Source organism: Coenobita brevimanus, chromosome 110, assembly GCF_032717465.1.
Source record: "Coenobita brevimanus isolate Jiangsu-jjx chromosome 110, ASM3271746v2, whole genome shotgun sequence".
Taxonomy (NCBI): domain Eukaryota; kingdom Metazoa; phylum Arthropoda; class Malacostraca; order Decapoda; family Coenobitidae; genus Coenobita; species Coenobita brevimanus.
Window position 1 is genome coordinate 10,798,481 of NC_137063.1, and position 19,173 is coordinate 10,817,653.

At 40.3% G+C, this 19,173-nt stretch overlaps 1 protein-coding gene across 1 annotated transcript in view; it reads right to left on the bottom strand.

The window, feature by feature from the left end:
• Nucleotides 1-19,173, bottom strand: part of qm (geranylgeranyl pyrophosphate synthase quemao) — a 146,173-nt gene that overhangs the window by 1,617 nt on the left and 125,383 nt on the right. The window contains exon 6 of the mRNA XM_080286007.1: nucleotides 9,196-9,298. Coding sequence (XP_080142133.1) covers nucleotides 9,196-9,298 — 103 coding nt within the window. The remainder of the gene's footprint in view (nucleotides 1-9,195; nucleotides 9,299-19,173) is intronic.

Here is a 19,173-nt window from a genome sequence, read left to right on the forward strand (position 1 = left end):
CTTTAAAATCATTAAAGGAAGAAGTAAAGGAAAAAAATGATAAGAGGACAGAGGAAGAACGTAATACTTTTTTGGAGAGTATTGGATATGAAAGTAAGGAAATGGTATTTAAGGAAATAGAAGTGAAGGAAATTAGGGGGGATGGTTGTGAAAGATCAGAAGTTGAGGAAGTGGTACGGACAGAGAGTAGGAGAGAAGAGGGTATTAATAATGTCAAAAATAATTTGAAGGTGATATATACTAATGTTGATGGTTTCATATCGACAAGGATCGAAATTAATGATTTCTTGAGAGAACATGAACCTGATGTCATGTGCTTTGTAGAGACCAAATTAAGAGAAGATATTGATGTTCATTTGGGAGATGGTAAATACAAACTGTGGAGAAAAGACAGAAAAGAAAAAAAGGGAGGAGGAGTGATGATAGCAGTGAAGAACAACATAAATGTAGATACTGTGGAAATGGGAGAAGGCAGGGCTGAAGTGATATATATGAAATTAGAAACTGGAGAGAATGTTAAGAGAGATATGGCGGTAGTGTATGTTCCCCCAAAGACGAGAGCATGGAAGGATGACGAATACCATGAGATGTTGTCAGATATGGCTAGCTACTTGCAAAAAATAATTGAGAAAAGCAATAATATAATTTTGGTGGGTGACTTTAATTGTAAAGAGGTGAACTGGGAGGAATGGTACTCGGGAGGCGGTGAGGATTCGTGGGGTACTATGTTATTAAATATAATAATGAATAATGTGATGACGCAGTGGGTCAAAGAAGAGACACGGTTTCGAGGTGAGGACACACCAGCAAGGTTAGATTTACTGTTCACCAAAGAACCTGATGTAATAGAATCATTGGAATATCTCTGTCCTTTGGGAAAAAGTGATCACGTGGTCATTGAGTTCCAGATGTTAATAGGAAACGTCGAGCCAAGAGACGAGCTTCATAGACAGGGAAGATACAACTTTGGCAAAGCAAATTTTACAGGATTGAGAAACTTTTTTGAAAATGCGGATTGGAGAAAATTCAGAGAAACAAGAGAGATACAGAGGAAGTGGGATATCTTTCTAGACCTCTATAATTTGGGAGTGGAAAAATTTGTACCAAGAGTAAGAGGGAAAGAAAACAGGAAAAAGGAGTGGTTTAATAGAAGGTGTATGATAGCCAAAAAAGAGAGAGATAAGGCGTGGAACAATTGGAGAAAGAGAGGTAACGACAGAACAAAGGAAGAATATAACAGAACAAGAAACGAATACACAAGAATACGTAGGGAAGAAGAAAGGAATTTTGAAAAAGGTATAATTGACAAATGCAAGGATGAACCCAAACTGTTTTATAGATTTGTTAATGGCAAACTGAAACAAAAGGAAGGAATCACCAAGCTGAAAGTAGATGGAGAGGTCTTTAATGATGCGGCAATGCAAGCAGAAATAATGAACAAACGTTTCCAGTCAGTTTTCACTAAAGAAAAGGAGCTTGTGGAAGGGGAGGGAGGGATTAGAAATGTTCCGGTGATGAAAGATATAAAAGTGGAGGTGCAGGAAGTGTATAAATTACTGGAAACTCAAGATGTAAGGAAAGCCCCAGGACCTGATGGAATTTCTAATTGGGTACTGAAGGAATGCAGAGAACAACTGGCGGATAAAATTCACAGTTTAATTGTATGCTCACTGGAAGAGGGGAAAGTGCCAAAAGAATGGAAGAGGGCAAATGTGGTACCAATTTACAAGGGAGGAAACAGGGAAGAACCCCTGAATTATAGACCAGTGTCTCTAACCAGCATGGTCGCAAAATTGTGTGAGAGAATCCTGAAAGACAGATGGATAAAATATCTGGAAGAGATGAATATTTTGGCTGAATGTCAGTTTGGATTCAGAAGTGGAAGGTCATGTGTTTCTAACTTGTTGAGCTTTTACTCAAGAGCGATTGATGTGGTACAGGAGAGAGATGGTTGGGTGGATTGTGTGTACTTAGACTTAGAGAAGGCCTTTGACAAGGTACCTCATAAAAGACTAATGTGGAAACTAGAATATATAGGAGGACTAAAGGGAAAACTTCTGGAATGGATGAGAGACTTTTTGAGAGACAGACAAATGAGGACAGTAATAAAGGAAAAGATGTCTGGATGGAGGGAAGTAACAAGTGGAGTCCCTCAAGGCTCAGTGTTGGCGCCAGTAATGTTCCTGATTTATGTAAATGATATGGTAGATGGAGTGAACAGTTATGCGAGTCTGTTTGCTGATGATGTAAAGATCTTGAGGAAGATAGAGGTTGAGGAGGATTGTAAAATACTGCAGGAGGATTTGGATAGGATACACAATTGGAGCCGGACGTGGGAAATGAAATTTAATGTAAAGAAATGTAAAATATTGGAAATGGGTAAAAGTACCAGGAGACCATCACTGAATTATTTTTTGGGTAATGAATTAATCACAAAAAGGAGAGAAGAGAAAGATTTGGGAGTGCTGGTCCAAGATAGTTTGTCACCAGAAAAGCACATTAACAAGATAGTTGGAGAGACTTATAAGCTCTTGACTAACATAAGAGTAGCATTTCATTATATGGATGAGGAAATGATGAAAAAATTGATAGTGGCCATGATCCGCCCCAGGTTAGAATATGCAGCGGTAGTGTGGTCCCCACACAAAAAGAAAGATATAAACAAGATTGAGAGAATACAAAGAACAGCAACCAAGATGGTCCCCAGTCTGACAGACCTGTCATACAGAGAGAGGCTGGAAAAACTGGATTTGCCTTCGTTAGAGGAAAGGAGAAAGAGGGGAGACATGATTGCGGTGTTCAGGACCATGGTGGGAGTAGATAAAATTGACAAAGAAGATCTGTTTATATGGGATAAAGAGAGCAACAAGAGGACATGGAATGAAATTGAAAAAGTCAAGCTGCTTGAAGGATATCAAGAAATATAGCTTTCCTTACAGAAGTATAGACTTATGGAATAGCCTGGACAAAGAGATCGTCCAGTCTAAAAACATAAACGAGTTTAAAGTTAAATTCGACTTATTGAGAAACAGCGACGGAAACCCACGAGCATAGTACATTCCGTGTATATCACAATTAGGTATATTCTTAAATATTTGGAACGACTTAGACAAAGAGGTGGTGCATGAGAAAAACATTCATGTGTGTAAAGGTAGACTTGATAAATGTGGATATGGAGACAGGACAACACGAGCATTGCTCAATTCCTGTATACTACAAATAGGTAAATACAAATAGGTAAATACACACAGGTCGCCGACGGAGATGGAGCTCTTAGTGGATCGTGGGGAATTAATCGCCGAACCAGTAGCAAAATGGAACCCAGCCTATTGTGATTATGTAAATGAATACGTGAATGGTGGTCCTGTATGATAGTGCTGAAAAAAGCGCAGATTTTGGTCCAAAAAGAGTACAAAATACAGTGAAAGTGTAAAGTTTTCGTAGGTTGCATCAGGGAGGAAAGAGACAGCTCTTTGTTTACACCCGATAGCAGCGAGTTTGAGGGTTTTACCGATGAGGATAAGGGTAAAGGAAGTATTAAACTGAATCAAACAAGAGTTGTAAGAGTGGAGAAAATGGCAAAGAGGAATGTCCAGGAACTTAAGAAGGTATGGTCAATAATTAGAGAGTTACAGGATTGGACCTTAGAACAGGATAAAGAGACTAAGATACTTCAGAACAAGTTGGATAACATTTGTACACGCAGTGCTGAACAAGAAAGGCAAGTTATGGAATTAAAACCGAGTAATGAATCTGCCTCAAATGAAATAAAAAAACTCAAGAGGGAAAACAAGAGGTTGGAAGAGGAAAGGGACAGGATGAAAAGTAAACTAGAAGAGCATGAATCAAAGTCAAGGATGCATGATGAACATATTAAGGAAAACAAGGAGGAGCACAAGGGGTGGAAGAAAATCCAGGAGGAAGGAAATATAAATTTGAAAGAGATCACAGAACAACAAAGCAGGAAAAAGGTGGAAAAGGAAGTGGTTAGGGTACTAAGAAGTAGAGAATCTTTAGTCAGGGATGTAGCGGACAAGAAAAAATGCGTGATAATTTCAGGACTAATTGAAAAACGGATGACAGTAAGGTCAAAAAGGGAAAGAGAAGAACTGAATACGGCAAAAGAGATAGTATCAGTAGTTATGGAGGGTAACAATGATGCTCAAGAGGAGATTGAAGAAGTGTTTAGGGTAGCAAAGTACAAGCAAGGTGGGGCAAGGCCACTTAAAGTAAGGTTTAAGCCTCAGGCAGTGGTAAATGAAATTATCAGCAGAACTTGGAAATTAACAGAAAAGGAAGAGCTCAAGAATGTTTGGATATGAAGAGATGCACATGAGGAAGAGAGAGCTAGGATAAAGGAGCTATTAAAGGATGCAAAGGCAAAAAAACGAACAGAGAACGGAGGAAGAGAAGACAGTGTTCTATTGGAGAGTAATGGATCAGAAATTGAGGAGGTGGTACCGACGGAGAGAGGGAGAGAAGAGGGAATAAAGAACAGCGAATAAAGTTGGAAAGTGGCATATACTAATGTTGATGGTTTAATATCAGCAAGGTTAGAAATCAACGATTACTATAGGGGAACATGAACCGGATATTATGTGCTCTACACAGACCAAGTTAAGAGAGGATACTGATATCCATATGGAAGATGGCAAATACAAACTGTGGAGAAGAGACAGAAAAGAAAAAATGGGAGGAGTGATGATAGCAGTGAAGAATAACATCAGTGAGGAAAATGTGGAACTGGGAGAGGGTAAGGCTGAAGCGATAATATGAAACTAGAAACTGGAGAGCAGGGCAAGAGAGACATTGCAGTGGTATATGTTCCCCCTAAGACATGGGCATGGAAGGATGATGAATAACAGGAGATGTTAGCAGACATGGGTGGCTATCTCAAGAAAGTGATTGAGAAAAGCAGTAACATAATCATGATTGGGGATTTTAACAGTAAAGAGGTGAACTGGGAGGAATGGGATTCGGGATGCAATGAGGATTCCTGGGGCACTATTTTGTTAAATATTGCAATGAATAATGTTATGACCCTATGGGTCAAAGAAGAGACTAGATTCACAGGAGATGACACGCCAGCAAGATTAGATTTACTACTAACTAAAGAACCTGATGTAGCTGAAAATTTAAAATACCAATGTCCTATAGGAAAAAGAGATCATGTGGTCAGTGAGTTCCAGATGTTAAAGGGGAACGTGGCGCCATGAGATCAGCTTTATGGGCAGGGAAGATACAATTATGGGAAAGCAAACTTTACAGGATTGAGGAAATTTTTCAAAAATGCGGACTGGACAAAATACAGAGAAACATGAGAGATGCAGAGGAAATGGGATATCTTTCTAGACCTCTATAATTCGGGTGTGGAGAAACATGTTCCAAGAGTAAGTGGGAAAGAAAACAGGAAGAAGGATTGGTTTGACAGAAGGTGCATGATAACAAAAAATGAGAGGGACATGGCATGGAACAAATGGAGAATGAGAGGTAATAATAAATCAAAGGAAGAATATAAAAGAACCAGAAATGAATATATGAGAATATGCAGAGAAGAAGAAAGGAACTTTGAAAAAGGTATAATTGACAAATGTAAGGAAGAACCCAAATTAGTTTATAGATCTGTTAACGTCAAATTGAAACAAAAGGAAGGAATCACCCAACTGAAAGTAGAAGGAGAGGTCTACAAAGATGCAGCAATGCAAGCTGAAATAATGAACAAATGTTTTCAATCAGTTTTCACTAAAGAAAGGGATTTTGTGGAGTGGGAGCGTGTGACTAGAAATGTAGTGATAAAAGACATAAAAGTGGATGTGCAGGAAGTGTATAAATTACTGGAAACTCAAGATGTAAGGAAAGCCCCAGGACTGGATGGAATCTCTACATGGGTATTGAAAGAATGCAGAGAACAACTGGCAGATAAGATTGTGTGTTCTCTGGAAGAAGGGAAAGTGCCTCAGGAATGGAAGAGGGCCAATGTGGTACCAATTATAAGGTAGTAAGCAAAGAAGAACCCCTGAATTATAGACCAGTGTCCCTGACCAGCGTAGTTGCAAAACAGTGCGAGAACATTCTGAAAGACAGATGGATAAAATATCTGGAGAAGATGAACATATTGGCTGAGAGCCAGTTTGGATTCGGAAGTGGAAGGTCATGTGTTTCCAACTTGTTGAGCTTTTACTCTAGAGCAACTGACATGCTACAGGAAAGGGACAGCAGGGTGGATTGTGTGTTTCTAGATTTTGAGAAAGCCTTTGATAAGGTATCCCACAAGCGACTAATGTGGGAATTGGAACACATACGAGGTCTGAAGGGAAACGTCCTGGAGTGGATGAGACTTCTTGAGAACAGACAAATGAGAACAGTAATAAAGGACAAGATGTCTGGATGGAGGGAAGTAACAAGTGGAGTCCCACAGGGCTCAGTGTTAGCGCCAGTAATGTTTCTGATTTATGTAAATGATATGGTAGATGGAATGAACAGTTATGCAAGTCTGTCTGCTGATGATGCAAAGATCTTGAGGAAAGTAGAAGTCGAGGAAGACTGTAAAATACTGCAAGAAGACCTGAATAGGATCCAAAATTGGAGGCAGATGTGGGAAATGAAATTTAAAGCAAAAAAAATGTAAAATATTGGAAATGGGTAGGAGTGCCAAGAGGCCATCACTGAATTACATGATGGGTAATGAACCAATAAAAAAAGTGAGAGAAGAGAAAGATTTGGAAGTGCTGGTCCAGGATAGTTTGTCACTGGAAAAACACATTAATAAAATAGTTAGAGAGACATACAATCTCTTGACTAACATACGAGTGGCATTCCATTACATGGATGAGGAAATGATGAAAAAATTGATATAGCCATGATCCGCCTCAGGTTGGAATATGCGGCAGTAGTGTGGTCCCCACACAAGAAGAAACATATAAATAAGATCGAGAGAATACAATGAACAGCAACCAAGATGGTCCCCAGCCTGGTAGATCTGTCTTACGGAAAGAGGCTGGAAAAGCTGGACCTGCCTTCATTAGAAGAAAGGAGAGAGAGGGGCAACATGATTACAGTGTTCAGGGCCATGATGGGACTACATAAAATTGATAAAAATGATCTGTTTGTATGAGATGGGAGAGTAACAAGAGGATATGGAATGAAACTGAAAAAGCCAAGTTGTTTGAAGGATATTAAGAAATATAGCTTTCCATATAGATACACAGACCTGTGGAACAGCCTGGACAGAGAGATCGTCCACCCTAAAAACTTAAATGAGTTTAAAACAAAATTTGACAATGAGAAAGAGACGGGACCCCACAAGCGTAGCTCATTTCCTGTATATCACAACTAGGTAAATACACACACACAAGGGGTCCTCAAAGATATAAGGTAATGTCATGGTAAGATGAGGGCATAGATGCTGCAGTTAAGGAGAAAAGAAGACATTACCAGGAATAGAGGTGTGCTAACAGAGAGGAATACTTGGCTACCACGTGTAAAGTTAGAAAGGAGGCTTACAGGACAAAATCTGAATCTCAGAAACTTTTACTGGATAAACTAAACAGAGCTGAAAGGAAGAATAGGGTATTTTGGTGGCAAATCAGATGAAGAGGGAAAACAAGGATATCACAAGGTGAGCAGTGTGTGAAGAATGATGATGGAAAGGTAGTGGTGGACAGTGAGGATATTAAAGACACCTGGAGAAAGCATTGTAACTGACTGCTGAATGAGGAGTTTGATTGGAACAGAGAAAGTTTGAGTCAGTGGATCCAGTGTTTGGCCCTTGGCCTTTGACTGATGCTGCTACTGAGAGCAGGGCAATAGGTAGGATGCAGCTGGGGAAATGGCAGGTGAGTCTGGGTTGGCTGCTGAAATGCTGAAGACCTTAGGAGATATAGGAGTGGGTTTAGTTACTGGTTTGATAAATTTGACTGGTAGGTGGGGGCAATCACCATCCACTCACTCGATGTAGTGCTGTTCTTGGATGTTCGCCCTTTCCTCTCCTCCATCCTTCTTTCCTTCCATCCTCTTCTGTCTTTCTTTCCTTCATTCTTTCCTCATCCTTCTGCCTACGGGTGACTTTACACTCCCTCTTCTGTCTTTCTTTCCTTCATTTTCTACTCTTCCTTCAGCCTGTGGGTGACTCTAAAGTCAAATGGCTTCCTGTACACCCGGAAACCATTTACTATGCTGGGGGGTAACCATACAACCAAATTTTGGCACCTGGTGGTTTAGTGGGTAATTATGACACTCCAATCAGATTAAGCTGGTGAAGGTTTATATCCAAGGGGTGGCTGGGGTTTATTGCTCATGTAATGCCACTCAGGGATGAGTGAGGCTGGTCAGTCTCATTGTAAATGTCAGGACCAACTTGCCTAGGCCCAGGCTCCTACTCTCCTCATGGGGCAATGCAGGATTGGATGATGAATGAATAAAATGAATGTGCTGTCCCATATGACTGGCTTAGTGTGTGATTGTAAAATGTGCATAAAGGGAAGAATGATGTCCTGGAGAGAGGAAATAATAGAGGGATAAAGCTTTTGGACCAGATAATGATGGTAATGGAGAGAGTCCCACAAAGTATGATAAGGAGACAATTTGGATTTATGTCAAGCAATGGGATCACTGATGCCATATTCATTGTCTGAGTGCTTCATGAAAAACATACAGAAAACATCATGGAGCTGTACTTTGCTTTTGGTGATTTCGAGAAGGGCTCTGACAGAATCCCTTGGGAGGTGGTGAAGTAGGTAATGAGAAGGCCTGAGATCAAGGAGAGGCTGGGTAAAGTGGTTATGACTATGTATATGGGTGCTCACAACTATGTGAGAGTGAAAGGACATTTGAGTGATGAGTTTTCTGTGAATGATGGCAAGCATCATGTGTCAGTCTTGGGCCCCTTACTGTTTGTTATGGTGTTTGAAGCTCTCTCATGTGACTTCAGAAATGGACTCCCATAGGGTATGTTGTATGCTGATGACTTGGTACTGGCTGCAGAGAATGAAAAGAAGATGGGGAGAACATTTATGAAATGGAAATGCTGAATGAAGCACATGGATTTGAGAGTAAATGCACATAAAACAAAAGTGATAATATCCAGAGCTGGTGACAAGCCTTCATAAACAATAAAATATGATTCGACATACACAAACAAATTTATACAGTACTGTATACCTTACACTGTGTAAGAATGGGAATATAAAAGGATACTGATAACTTGCTGGTCATCAGGGTGCGTTTTGATGGCATGGATAACTGGAAAACTGAACTTGCCCTCTGTCAGATCTTCACAGTAGCTCTTGCTATCACTGTACTGTTGTAAAGATAAAAAGGAAACATATGATAAGTCCATTATCAAAACTTCCCTTTATGTCAAATGAAACCTAGGGATTTTAATATGGTTGTGCCAGGAATCTTATCCACTTTATATTTTCTTATGCAAGGAAGAATGAACCAAAGGTCATGAGCCTGCAAATTGTTCCCTCCAAGAAAAAACAAAAAGTGACTCCCTGGCCACAGTGGATTGTACCAAATATACTGTATATAGTACCTATCTTTCTATTTCATTAATATTAATTATCATCATCAGCAATCAGCATCCTGACACTTTTCACCTAAAGATGGGATGATGTAAGACCCAGAAAGAAAGATACAGAAAGTACAAAGGTGGGAGAACCATCAACAGCATACTCAGTGGAACAGGCCATACAATCTTCTATACATCATTCAAGCCCCATGAATCCTGGCTGTATTCCTAAACCCAACAATATATATATTTTTTTCTCCACAAATGTGCTTTGCTGAAGCCAGCAAGACAATGACTGTTGATGGGAGTCTAACCCATGTGCTTCTCCTTACATACTTCATACATGCACAGTGGTAAGTAATGTGTGGTACCTATTTCTAGTAAAATACAGGATATTATATAATTATGCACCTAGAACATTTTTCACAGTAGGAAAACTGACTACACTTCAGTTCCTAATAGCTAAATGTGGTGTTCTCAAGCTGTGCATTGTGACCCTTTGAATGGGTTGTGAAAAAGGATCAGTTGAATCATGAGATCAGTTTAAAAATTACACCTGAACTGTCATAATAACATTTATTTGCTCTAGTGCCAAAAGCATGAGTTAACCCTGAGCAACACTTTATGAAGTGCCATATGAAATGACCAATGGAGTGTATTTTGAATTCAACTGCTGGGCACGGGTTTGGCATGTAGGAAGCGTTCTTTTAGTCAACAGTGGGGGAGGGGGAGGGGAACTTTCACAGGCCATTATACTCTACTCATGGGTTAGCCACTGAAAGTTGTCACCCACACACAGCTATCTTAGCAGATGCATGCTTACCTTTAGCATTAATGAATGGATTCAATCTCACCTGCATTTTCTACAAACATGTTAACCCCTTCATACACAGTGATGTGTTAGGCGTCATTAGGGTCTTTCCTTGCAAATATGCAGTGACACCTTTAGTGTCATAAAACCATAAAAAAATTTGCCCCCCCCCAGTTTTCGGTAGATCTGCGTCATTTATAGGAGGCGTCAAAAGTAACGAGTTGGCAACAATGGGTCCCGATAACTGTGACAGCACAGAAAGGTTTTCCAGCACCACACTAGCTGTCAATGGGGAAAGCAGTGCGCGGTCCCTTGTCCCTTTAACTTCTCTATTACCTCCGTCTCGGCTGCGGGACATATTTCACTATCCCAATAGTGCTTATGTATAGTTTTTTGGCACTACTGTGATTAGATTTGGTGTTTGCAATGGGAAATTAGGTGTTTGTGAGGCGTTCCTGGCCGTTATCAACCACTGTCCCAACGAAAATTGTGCTACTGTTTCTAACTCTGGCCCCACAACTACACTGCCTCTACCCTGCGCCAAATGTGAGTATAGTATTCAACAATACAAATAGTGACAGTGAATCATGTGAATATAGTGTAATGTGAAAAGAAAAGGAAACTGCATCCCGTGCTTGTAATAAAAATATCGTTTGCCAGACCTGAGTTAGCGCACAGGGAGCGAACTCCTACATGATCTACAGAGCCCGTTCAGGTACTGCAGTGGTTGAAATGTGTTTCTCATAAACTGATAGCTTTGGTTATGTCTAATGTGAAAAGAAAAGGAAACAATGCACCACGTGCTCATAATAAAAATATCGTTTGTTAGACCTCAGTTAGCACACAGGTAATGAACTCCTATGTGACCTACAGAGCATGTTCATGTACTGTAGTGGTGAAATATAATGTGTTTCTCATAAACTGATAGATATGGTCATGTCTAATGTGAAAAAAAAAAAAAAAGGAATTTAGAGGACATGATTTAAATATTATGTATAGAAAATTCTGTGATCTCTATGAAACAGGAGTCCAAAATTACATCCCACAGCACAAAGCAACAGAAATGAAAATAAAGAAATGGTTTAATACAGAGTGTAAAAAAGCAAAAGAAAAAAAGAGACTTGCTGTGGAATAGATATAGAAGACACAATACTGAGAGGGCATATAACAACTATAAACAGGCAAGAAATGATTATACAAAGATGAGGAGGGAGGCTCAGAGACAGTTTGAAAAGGACATTGTAAATAAAAGTAGTGATCAACCTAAGTTTTTTTTACAGCTACAATCGAATTAAACCAAAGTTAAAGATAAAATACAGTCCATTACGGATAAGGGGATCATCTATACACAAGAGAAAGATATATGTGAAGCACTAAATAAAAACTTTCAATCAGTTTTTACAAAAGAAAGAAATTTTGAGAGAGATGATATGGAATATGCATGCCCACACATAACCAGATATACAAATATCAGAAAAAGAAGTACAGGAAGAGTTACATAAACTGGACAAAGGAAAAGCAAATGGTCCTGATGGAATTTCAGGTTGGGTGCTACATGAATGTGCATAAGAGCTAAGCAGACCACTGTATTTAATATTTAAGGAATCCTTAGGTCAAGGTAAACTACCTGACATTTGGAAGAAAGCAAACATTGTTCCCTTATTCAAGAAAGGGAATAGACAGGATCCACTCAACTACAGACCAGTATCACTGACCAGTGTTGTATGATACTAGAAAAGCTGGTAAGGGAAGTTTGGGTAAAACATCCAGAAGAACACGGTATGATAACAGAGACGCAGTTCGGTTATAGGAAGGGAAAATCATGTGTTACTAATCTGTTGAACCCTACACCGCAGGGTTGTTTATGCGCTCCTTGCGCGTCCCTCGAGAATATTTGCGCTCCGACTGACTTTTTAAAAATATTTGCCAAAAATCAGTTATTAGTCCTAGAATATTAAAATTATATATGCATATGGCACATACCTTCAGCTTTCCCCTGGGATGTTTGCTGAGCCTTTGTCATCTACCGTAGGACTTATGGATACTACTGAAGTTGGGTAACGAAGTCTCCACTTTACACTTCCCGATACCCCGTAATATGGTTACCACTGCCTGATATTATAACTACAAACACTATTCTATGAATTTCAAGTAGTTTGGAATCCATATTCCAAAAAAAAAAACTGTGAAAGCAATGTAAATTACGAGCACATACGAGCTTTCCTCCCGTGCTGGTTCCCCGATGGTATTCTGAGGCGGAGCTGTCATTTATTATTTATAAACACACTCACACTTTATATTCCTAGTACTTTATTACACTTATTTATATATACAATATTTATCTGTAAGTTTCTTCCAGTACTAGTAATTTATTTTCACTCCAGGCATTCACTTTCTTGTCCTGTATACTAGCGCAGAGAACCAGTCTGTCACTTCACTTTCATAACTCCCAGTATTCATACATGCTAGAGTGAAACTTTCACTTTCATTACTCCTAGTATGCATACTCGAATTCTTATATTACTACTTATTTACATTTCTATTTACATTCTCTATTTTATTTAAACTATGTTATGCACTGTCACTTGCAGTAACTTATAAAACAATTTTCCACTGTTCAGTTATATTTACATTCATTGCTTTCACTTGCTGTTTACACATTATTTACATTTCCACTTGCACTGTTTTAGAGTCACCAGAAAGATCGAAGTCACTGTCCATCATTATCATTCACAAATTAGCCAGTTCACGTTCCACAGCAGAGTCACTTAGCCCTTTACCCCTTCCCACACGAGGTTTAGTAGGGGTAGAGGTCACAGGGCCCTTTGCATGGGGCTAAAAAGCGGTGGAATTGGAACAAGCGCGAATCCGATGTGGTTTCACCTTGAAAGACGACTGTAAACTGAATGCTGTTGCCTAGGGGCAGTGAAGGGTTGCCAATGTCAGCGTGGTGACAGTTACACTACGAAATGATTGGCAGGAAGTCTAGACAATACATAATAAATTAGGTAGTTCCAGGTGAATGTAAATATCACTTAGGCTTCTCCCTTCCTTTCTTTTATATAATTTTATTATGAGAACAGGTCATACGGCATATTCCAAGGGGAAATAAACAGGGAAAATTAGCGAATGAGTGCATGTGAGGTGTTGCCAGATGATAATTAGCCCATTCCAGATGTATGGCAGTATCAATTACCTTTTCTCTTTCTTTTATATATTATTTTGTATAAGAATAGGGCAAAGGGCACATTTCAAAGGATAAAATGAGTGGAAAAATCCGTCCAGCATTTGCGTAGTGCAGCGCAGCTGGTCAGGTGGGAGGAGAGGGTAATGGAGGGGAGGTAAGGAGGGGGGGAGTCAAGGACAGGAGAAAAATGGCTAAATTGTCAACAGTGGATGGGAGTACAGGTGACATTAGCAGAACTGAGTATAGCTGGACACTGGTAGTACTGATAGATGATACAAGCCACCACTTGAAAGCCCAAGCGAATTCAAAGTAACACAGAATCACAAATGTGACGCCCTGCGGTATGATCCTTTGCTCCCGAGCATCACGAAAGTGACGCCCCGCGGTTAAGGGGTTAAGCTACTATGATAGAGTTACAGAAACATTACAGAAAAGAGACGGATGGGTGGACAGTATCTATTTAGATTTTAAGAAAGCATTTGACTGAGTTCCGCACCAAAGACTTTTATGGAAACTGTACCATCAAGGAGGTATCCAAGGCAATCTTTACTGTTGGATGCAGGATCTTCTCAGAAAAAGGGAAATGAGAACAATATTAAGAGGAAATTACTCACCACGGAGGGAAGTAACCAGCAGTGTGCCACAGGGCTCAGTGCTGGCATCAATTATGTTTTCAGTATATATAAATGACATAGACAGTAACATTGGAAATGGAAGCTATCTAAATATGTTTGCGGATGATGCAAAAATTCAAAGGAAAATTACTAACACAGATTCTTGCAAAGAGCTGCAAGAGGAACTGAACAAACTTCATGAATGGAGCAATAAATGGCAAATGGAATTTAATGTGGATAAGTGTCATGTAATTAAATTTGGTAAAAGTGAGAAAAGACCAGATTGGGATTATAAGTTGGGAAGATCAACTCTACACATATCAAAAAGGGAGAAGGACCTAGGAGTAATTATCAGTAACAGACTATCTCCAGATGAACACATCAGTGAAAAGGTATGTAACATGTATACATTGCTTGCTACTATGAAAATAGCATTCACAGATACAGTATAAGTGAAGAGATGTTGAGGAAGATAATAACATCATTCATCAGACCAACCCTGGAGTATGCATCATTTTTTTTTTTTTTTTTTTTTTTTTTAATATGTCCAAGTCTGGGCATAGGCTTCAAAGCCTGCCATCAAGGCCCAGTAGTACTCGTACATACCATACACCCCTACATGTCACCGATTTGGCGTTAACACCCACTGTCCATTTTGAATACATGCTAGGGCTGTCTCACACAGGAGTGGCGTATTGGTATTAGCAGGGGTATTTTTACGACATGTTGGCAGGTCTTCTGGTAGATGAAGCCTGATTTAATGAAATTCAAATCCTTAAACTGTTCCCTGTTCCCTGCCCCAGCAGGGATTTGAAGCTGGGTCTGGTAGGACTGCAGGCCACCTCTCTACCGATTGAGCCACCGCCTGCCCCTGGAATCCTCATCTCAAAAAACACATAGATAAGACTGAAAAAGTACAAAGGGCAGCCACAAGATGGGTACCAAGCTTAAGGGATCTAAGCTATGGAGAAAGACTGGAAAGACTGAATCTACCAACACTTCAGAAAAGAAGGAGGAGGGGAGACATGATTATGCTACAGTAATTATATGCATCTCAGGGAAAGAGAAAATAGACATTAATGAAAATATATCATATGGGGAAGCATCAGGAAGAGGACATTGCAGAAAACTGCATAAAAAGAGAGGTGATAAAGACGTAAGGAAATTCAGTTTCCCACATAGGGCAATTGATCAGCAGAATGTACTACCGAATGATGTAGTGTGTGCCAAAACTGTGCATAAATTCAAGGATATGTATGATAAAAATGGTTTAATACATGGGACAGTACGAGCTTGACTCATTCCTGTAAAAATACAATTAGGTAAGAACAATTAGGTAAGAACACACACCCACACACAGTACAAAACTCCTCACCTCCAAACCCATCTGGTCCCGCAGGAACAGCATCGCCACTAGAGCAAGGAAGTGATGTATTTTTTCTGTTTATCTATTTACCTATCTTTATATCAGTATATTTACACACATATATATATTGTCATTTACATGAACACAAATGGCAGGGAAATAAGTACAGCTTCAGTTTCAGTTGCTAGCAACAGGTGTAGTGTTCATGTGTGGTTTCTGAGAGGACTATAAAGAAAACCAAATGTAATTTTACAATAGTAATTGGAATAAAACCAAAAACAACCATACCTAGCAACAATAAAAATGTTTGTGCGTTATGGGAAAATTACCTAAGTGATCGCGGCTGACAGCGGTTCAGAGCGCAGGTGGGTAAATCGTATTTTTTTGCATTTTTCTTGTAAACTATGAGGTGTAGGAGAACTCTGATTATATCCTGTGAGAGCCCATGAAATTCTGCATATGATGATGAAATAAAAACATAACACTCAAAAGAAAAGTTTTTCCCAAGAGCTCCTCGAATAAAAACTCTGTTGTATGTTGGAAAAAGGTTTTACTTTTTCACTTATCACTCGAAAACCATACCTCGTATCAAAGTGCCAATTGGACCATATGAAAGCTAGTAAAATTCTCTTTCAAATGATGGTATAACATGTAGAGATGGTTTAGTAAACATTTAAGCTATGATGTTGGGAAGTGAGATGAATGTTCCCAAATGTTTCTTCACACCGCCCTATCCGTATAGTTTTTTTTTTTTTTTTTTTTTTCCCTTCTTGTGTAGAACAAACACTGATGAATAGGAATGAGCAGGTTCTGTTGCAAAATAAATATGTTTGGGTGGCGAAAATAGGCCGAGAATACACTTTTTCGGAGCGCGTGGCGGGCAGGGGGGGTGGGAGGGGAGAAAGCCGATGTGTCGTGGAACAGAAAACTTAGTGAAACTTATCGTGAACAAAAGGGTTAATCCCACATTACCCAGTCTGAGGTACAGGGGCCCAAGATTGGGTTATGTGTTAAACCAATAATCCAGGCATGGGCAATGTAAGTCCAATTTCAGTAATCTGAGCTTCACAGTTCTGCAGTTATAACAAAAATGTTAGGAGATGAGAGGAAAATTCAAAGGGTGCACCACAACACACTGCAGTCAGCTGGGCAGTAACATAGATGTGCGAGAGATGGGTTTGTGGAAGTGCACCCCTTACACTAACCACTCTCCATTCAACTCTCCCCTTGCTCACTCGCTCCCTCTCTCCTGTTACTGTCACACTCAGAGTTACCTTCCTTACACGTGTTAACTAGAGTGCATAGTGAACTTCACTTGTGTGTAATGAGCTTGCTCTGCCTACACACTGCCTCCTATGCACACCCTGAGCTTCTTCTTGCAGTGCCCACCAAGAGTAGCTGTGTGTGCCTATTCCTCTAGTCAAGAAATTGGAGATACAGTGGTGAATTGGCATCAGTGTGGGGAGTGCACTGGAGCTGCATACTGCCTTCAATATCTCATCAACTGTATGCACTATTAAGAAATCAAGTGCTAGTGTGAGAAATGGCACCAGGATCTGCATCCACTACGTGTGTCCAAACTACTTGCTCCCATGAAGTGATACAAAAAAATGGAGAAGCTGCTATGCATCTGGGTGAAGAACCTGAACAAGGTTATTATTGGAGAAGCTGCTATGCATCTGGGTGATGAGCCTGAACAAGGCTATTATTGCACTGTCCAAAGCTCTTGTGCAAAAAAAAAAAAGGCTTGTTCTCTGCGGAACAACTGTGAAGAAGAATAGGATGCTCGAGTTGCTGCTGGTGACGGTTTGAGCCAGGATGGTGAGGATGAAAGTCCATGTAGTAAGGATGAGAGTCCACACGGTGAAGGTGACAGCCTGTGTGGTGCAGGACAGCAGGTCCATGTTATCTCAGTTAATGAAAGCTTCATGGCAAGTAAGGGATGGTTTGCATGGTTCAAGGAATATGCAAACCTCCAAAACATAAAACTTCAAGGTGAGGCAGCTAATGCAGACACTGAGGCAGCAGCAGACTTCCCTGAGGAGTCTGCAAAAATTATCAATGACGTTGGCTATTTCCCTAAGGAAGATATTAAACTGGATGAGACCAGGCTCTTTAGGAAAATCAAAAATGTTATCCCATACCTACATCTCCAGGGAAGAAAAGTCTGTGTCTGGGTTAAGGACCAGCATGGATCACTTTAATCAGCTTCTTTGTGGTAGTGCTGAGGGTGACATCAAACTCATGCCCTTGCTAGTATACCACTCAGAGGTCCCGAGTGCATTAGTGGAATGAGTGCAGCAGATGTTGCCTATCGTGTGATGATCAAATATGAAAGCCTGGGTAATGCAGTCGCTGTTTCAGGATTAAATACAGTCAGGCCTTGTTATACGATGGGGTTATGTCAAGTGACAACCCACTGCATAGTGAATTATCATATGGTGAAGTGATTATGACATACATTCAATGGGGATATGTTTTTGGTCAAGGGCCACCCACCTATAAAGTATAAAAACTTTGTGCCAGGCAGTAACCTTGAGGTAGAATATAACCAATCTGCAGTAAAGGGTAAGTGAGGGAGAACATTCAGAAGGGCAAAGATAAGCCAATGAGGAATCTAGGGAGATGCGGTATTCTTGTATGTTCATTAATTACCAAGGGGATTCGCACAGAAGTACCATATGTAGCAGTAGTTGTTCCCTAGGCAGTCTGGCTGACCAGCCCCAAGTCCCTAAGGAAGGCCATGGCCAAGACTGGGCTTTCCCAAAGAACTCTCAAGGAGTTTATGTTGTATTGTTGACGTAAGTGATTGTGTGCAATGCAGTCTTCCATACTGTGCTTAATAGTATGGGGTGCTGTGTTACATTTTGGATCAGCATCAGCGATGGAGTCATCCAGCCTCTTCTAGTAACTTACGAGGGCTGGATGATGCCCACATTTCAGCCTGGCCAGGTGGACTTGTCCTCACGAAGGAGATAGGATTCAGAAGGGTGGATATCAGGAGGCCGTGCATGCAACTGTGTGTTGTCTTTAAGTGACTGAATGGAGCAGCGAGTGATTTGAGCATGGATATGCTTCTGGAAGCTGGTCTGAGGTGGGCGAGGGGGAAGAGATGACAGTATTTGTGTATGATGATATAGTGTGCAGGGTGTTGTTTTGATGTTCTTTGGTGTGTATGGATGTGCTGCCACGTAGTGTAGTGGATGTTGTGGGTTTGGCAGGCTGCAGTGAGAATCTGGGTGCCTCTCATGTCTAGGTGATCCTTGACTTTGAGGACTTTGGTTTCTTGATGTAGGTGGTCTGTGGGTGTAGTAGGTGTGCAGCCTGTGACTGTTTTTAGAGCCTTGTTCTATATGGTCTGTAGAGTGTTGTAGTGTGTTTTAGTGAGGCTAGGAGCCCAAGCAGGGCTTGCATAATTCTTCACTGAACATATATATTGTTTGTATACAGTGGTGGAGATTTCTTTGTTGTGTCCAAATGTTGTATGGGCAAGTGACCTCAAGGCACTGAGTTTTGGTGTTATTTTATTTTGAATGTTTGCGATGTGTTGTTTAAATGATATTGATGTAATGTATGTTACAACAACGATGTTGGGTGTGTGAGTGGTAGGGGAGTATTGTTTACGGTGAGGTGTGGAATGTGACTGTGTTCTGCTGTCCAGTTTGTGAGAAGGGTCACGGTAAA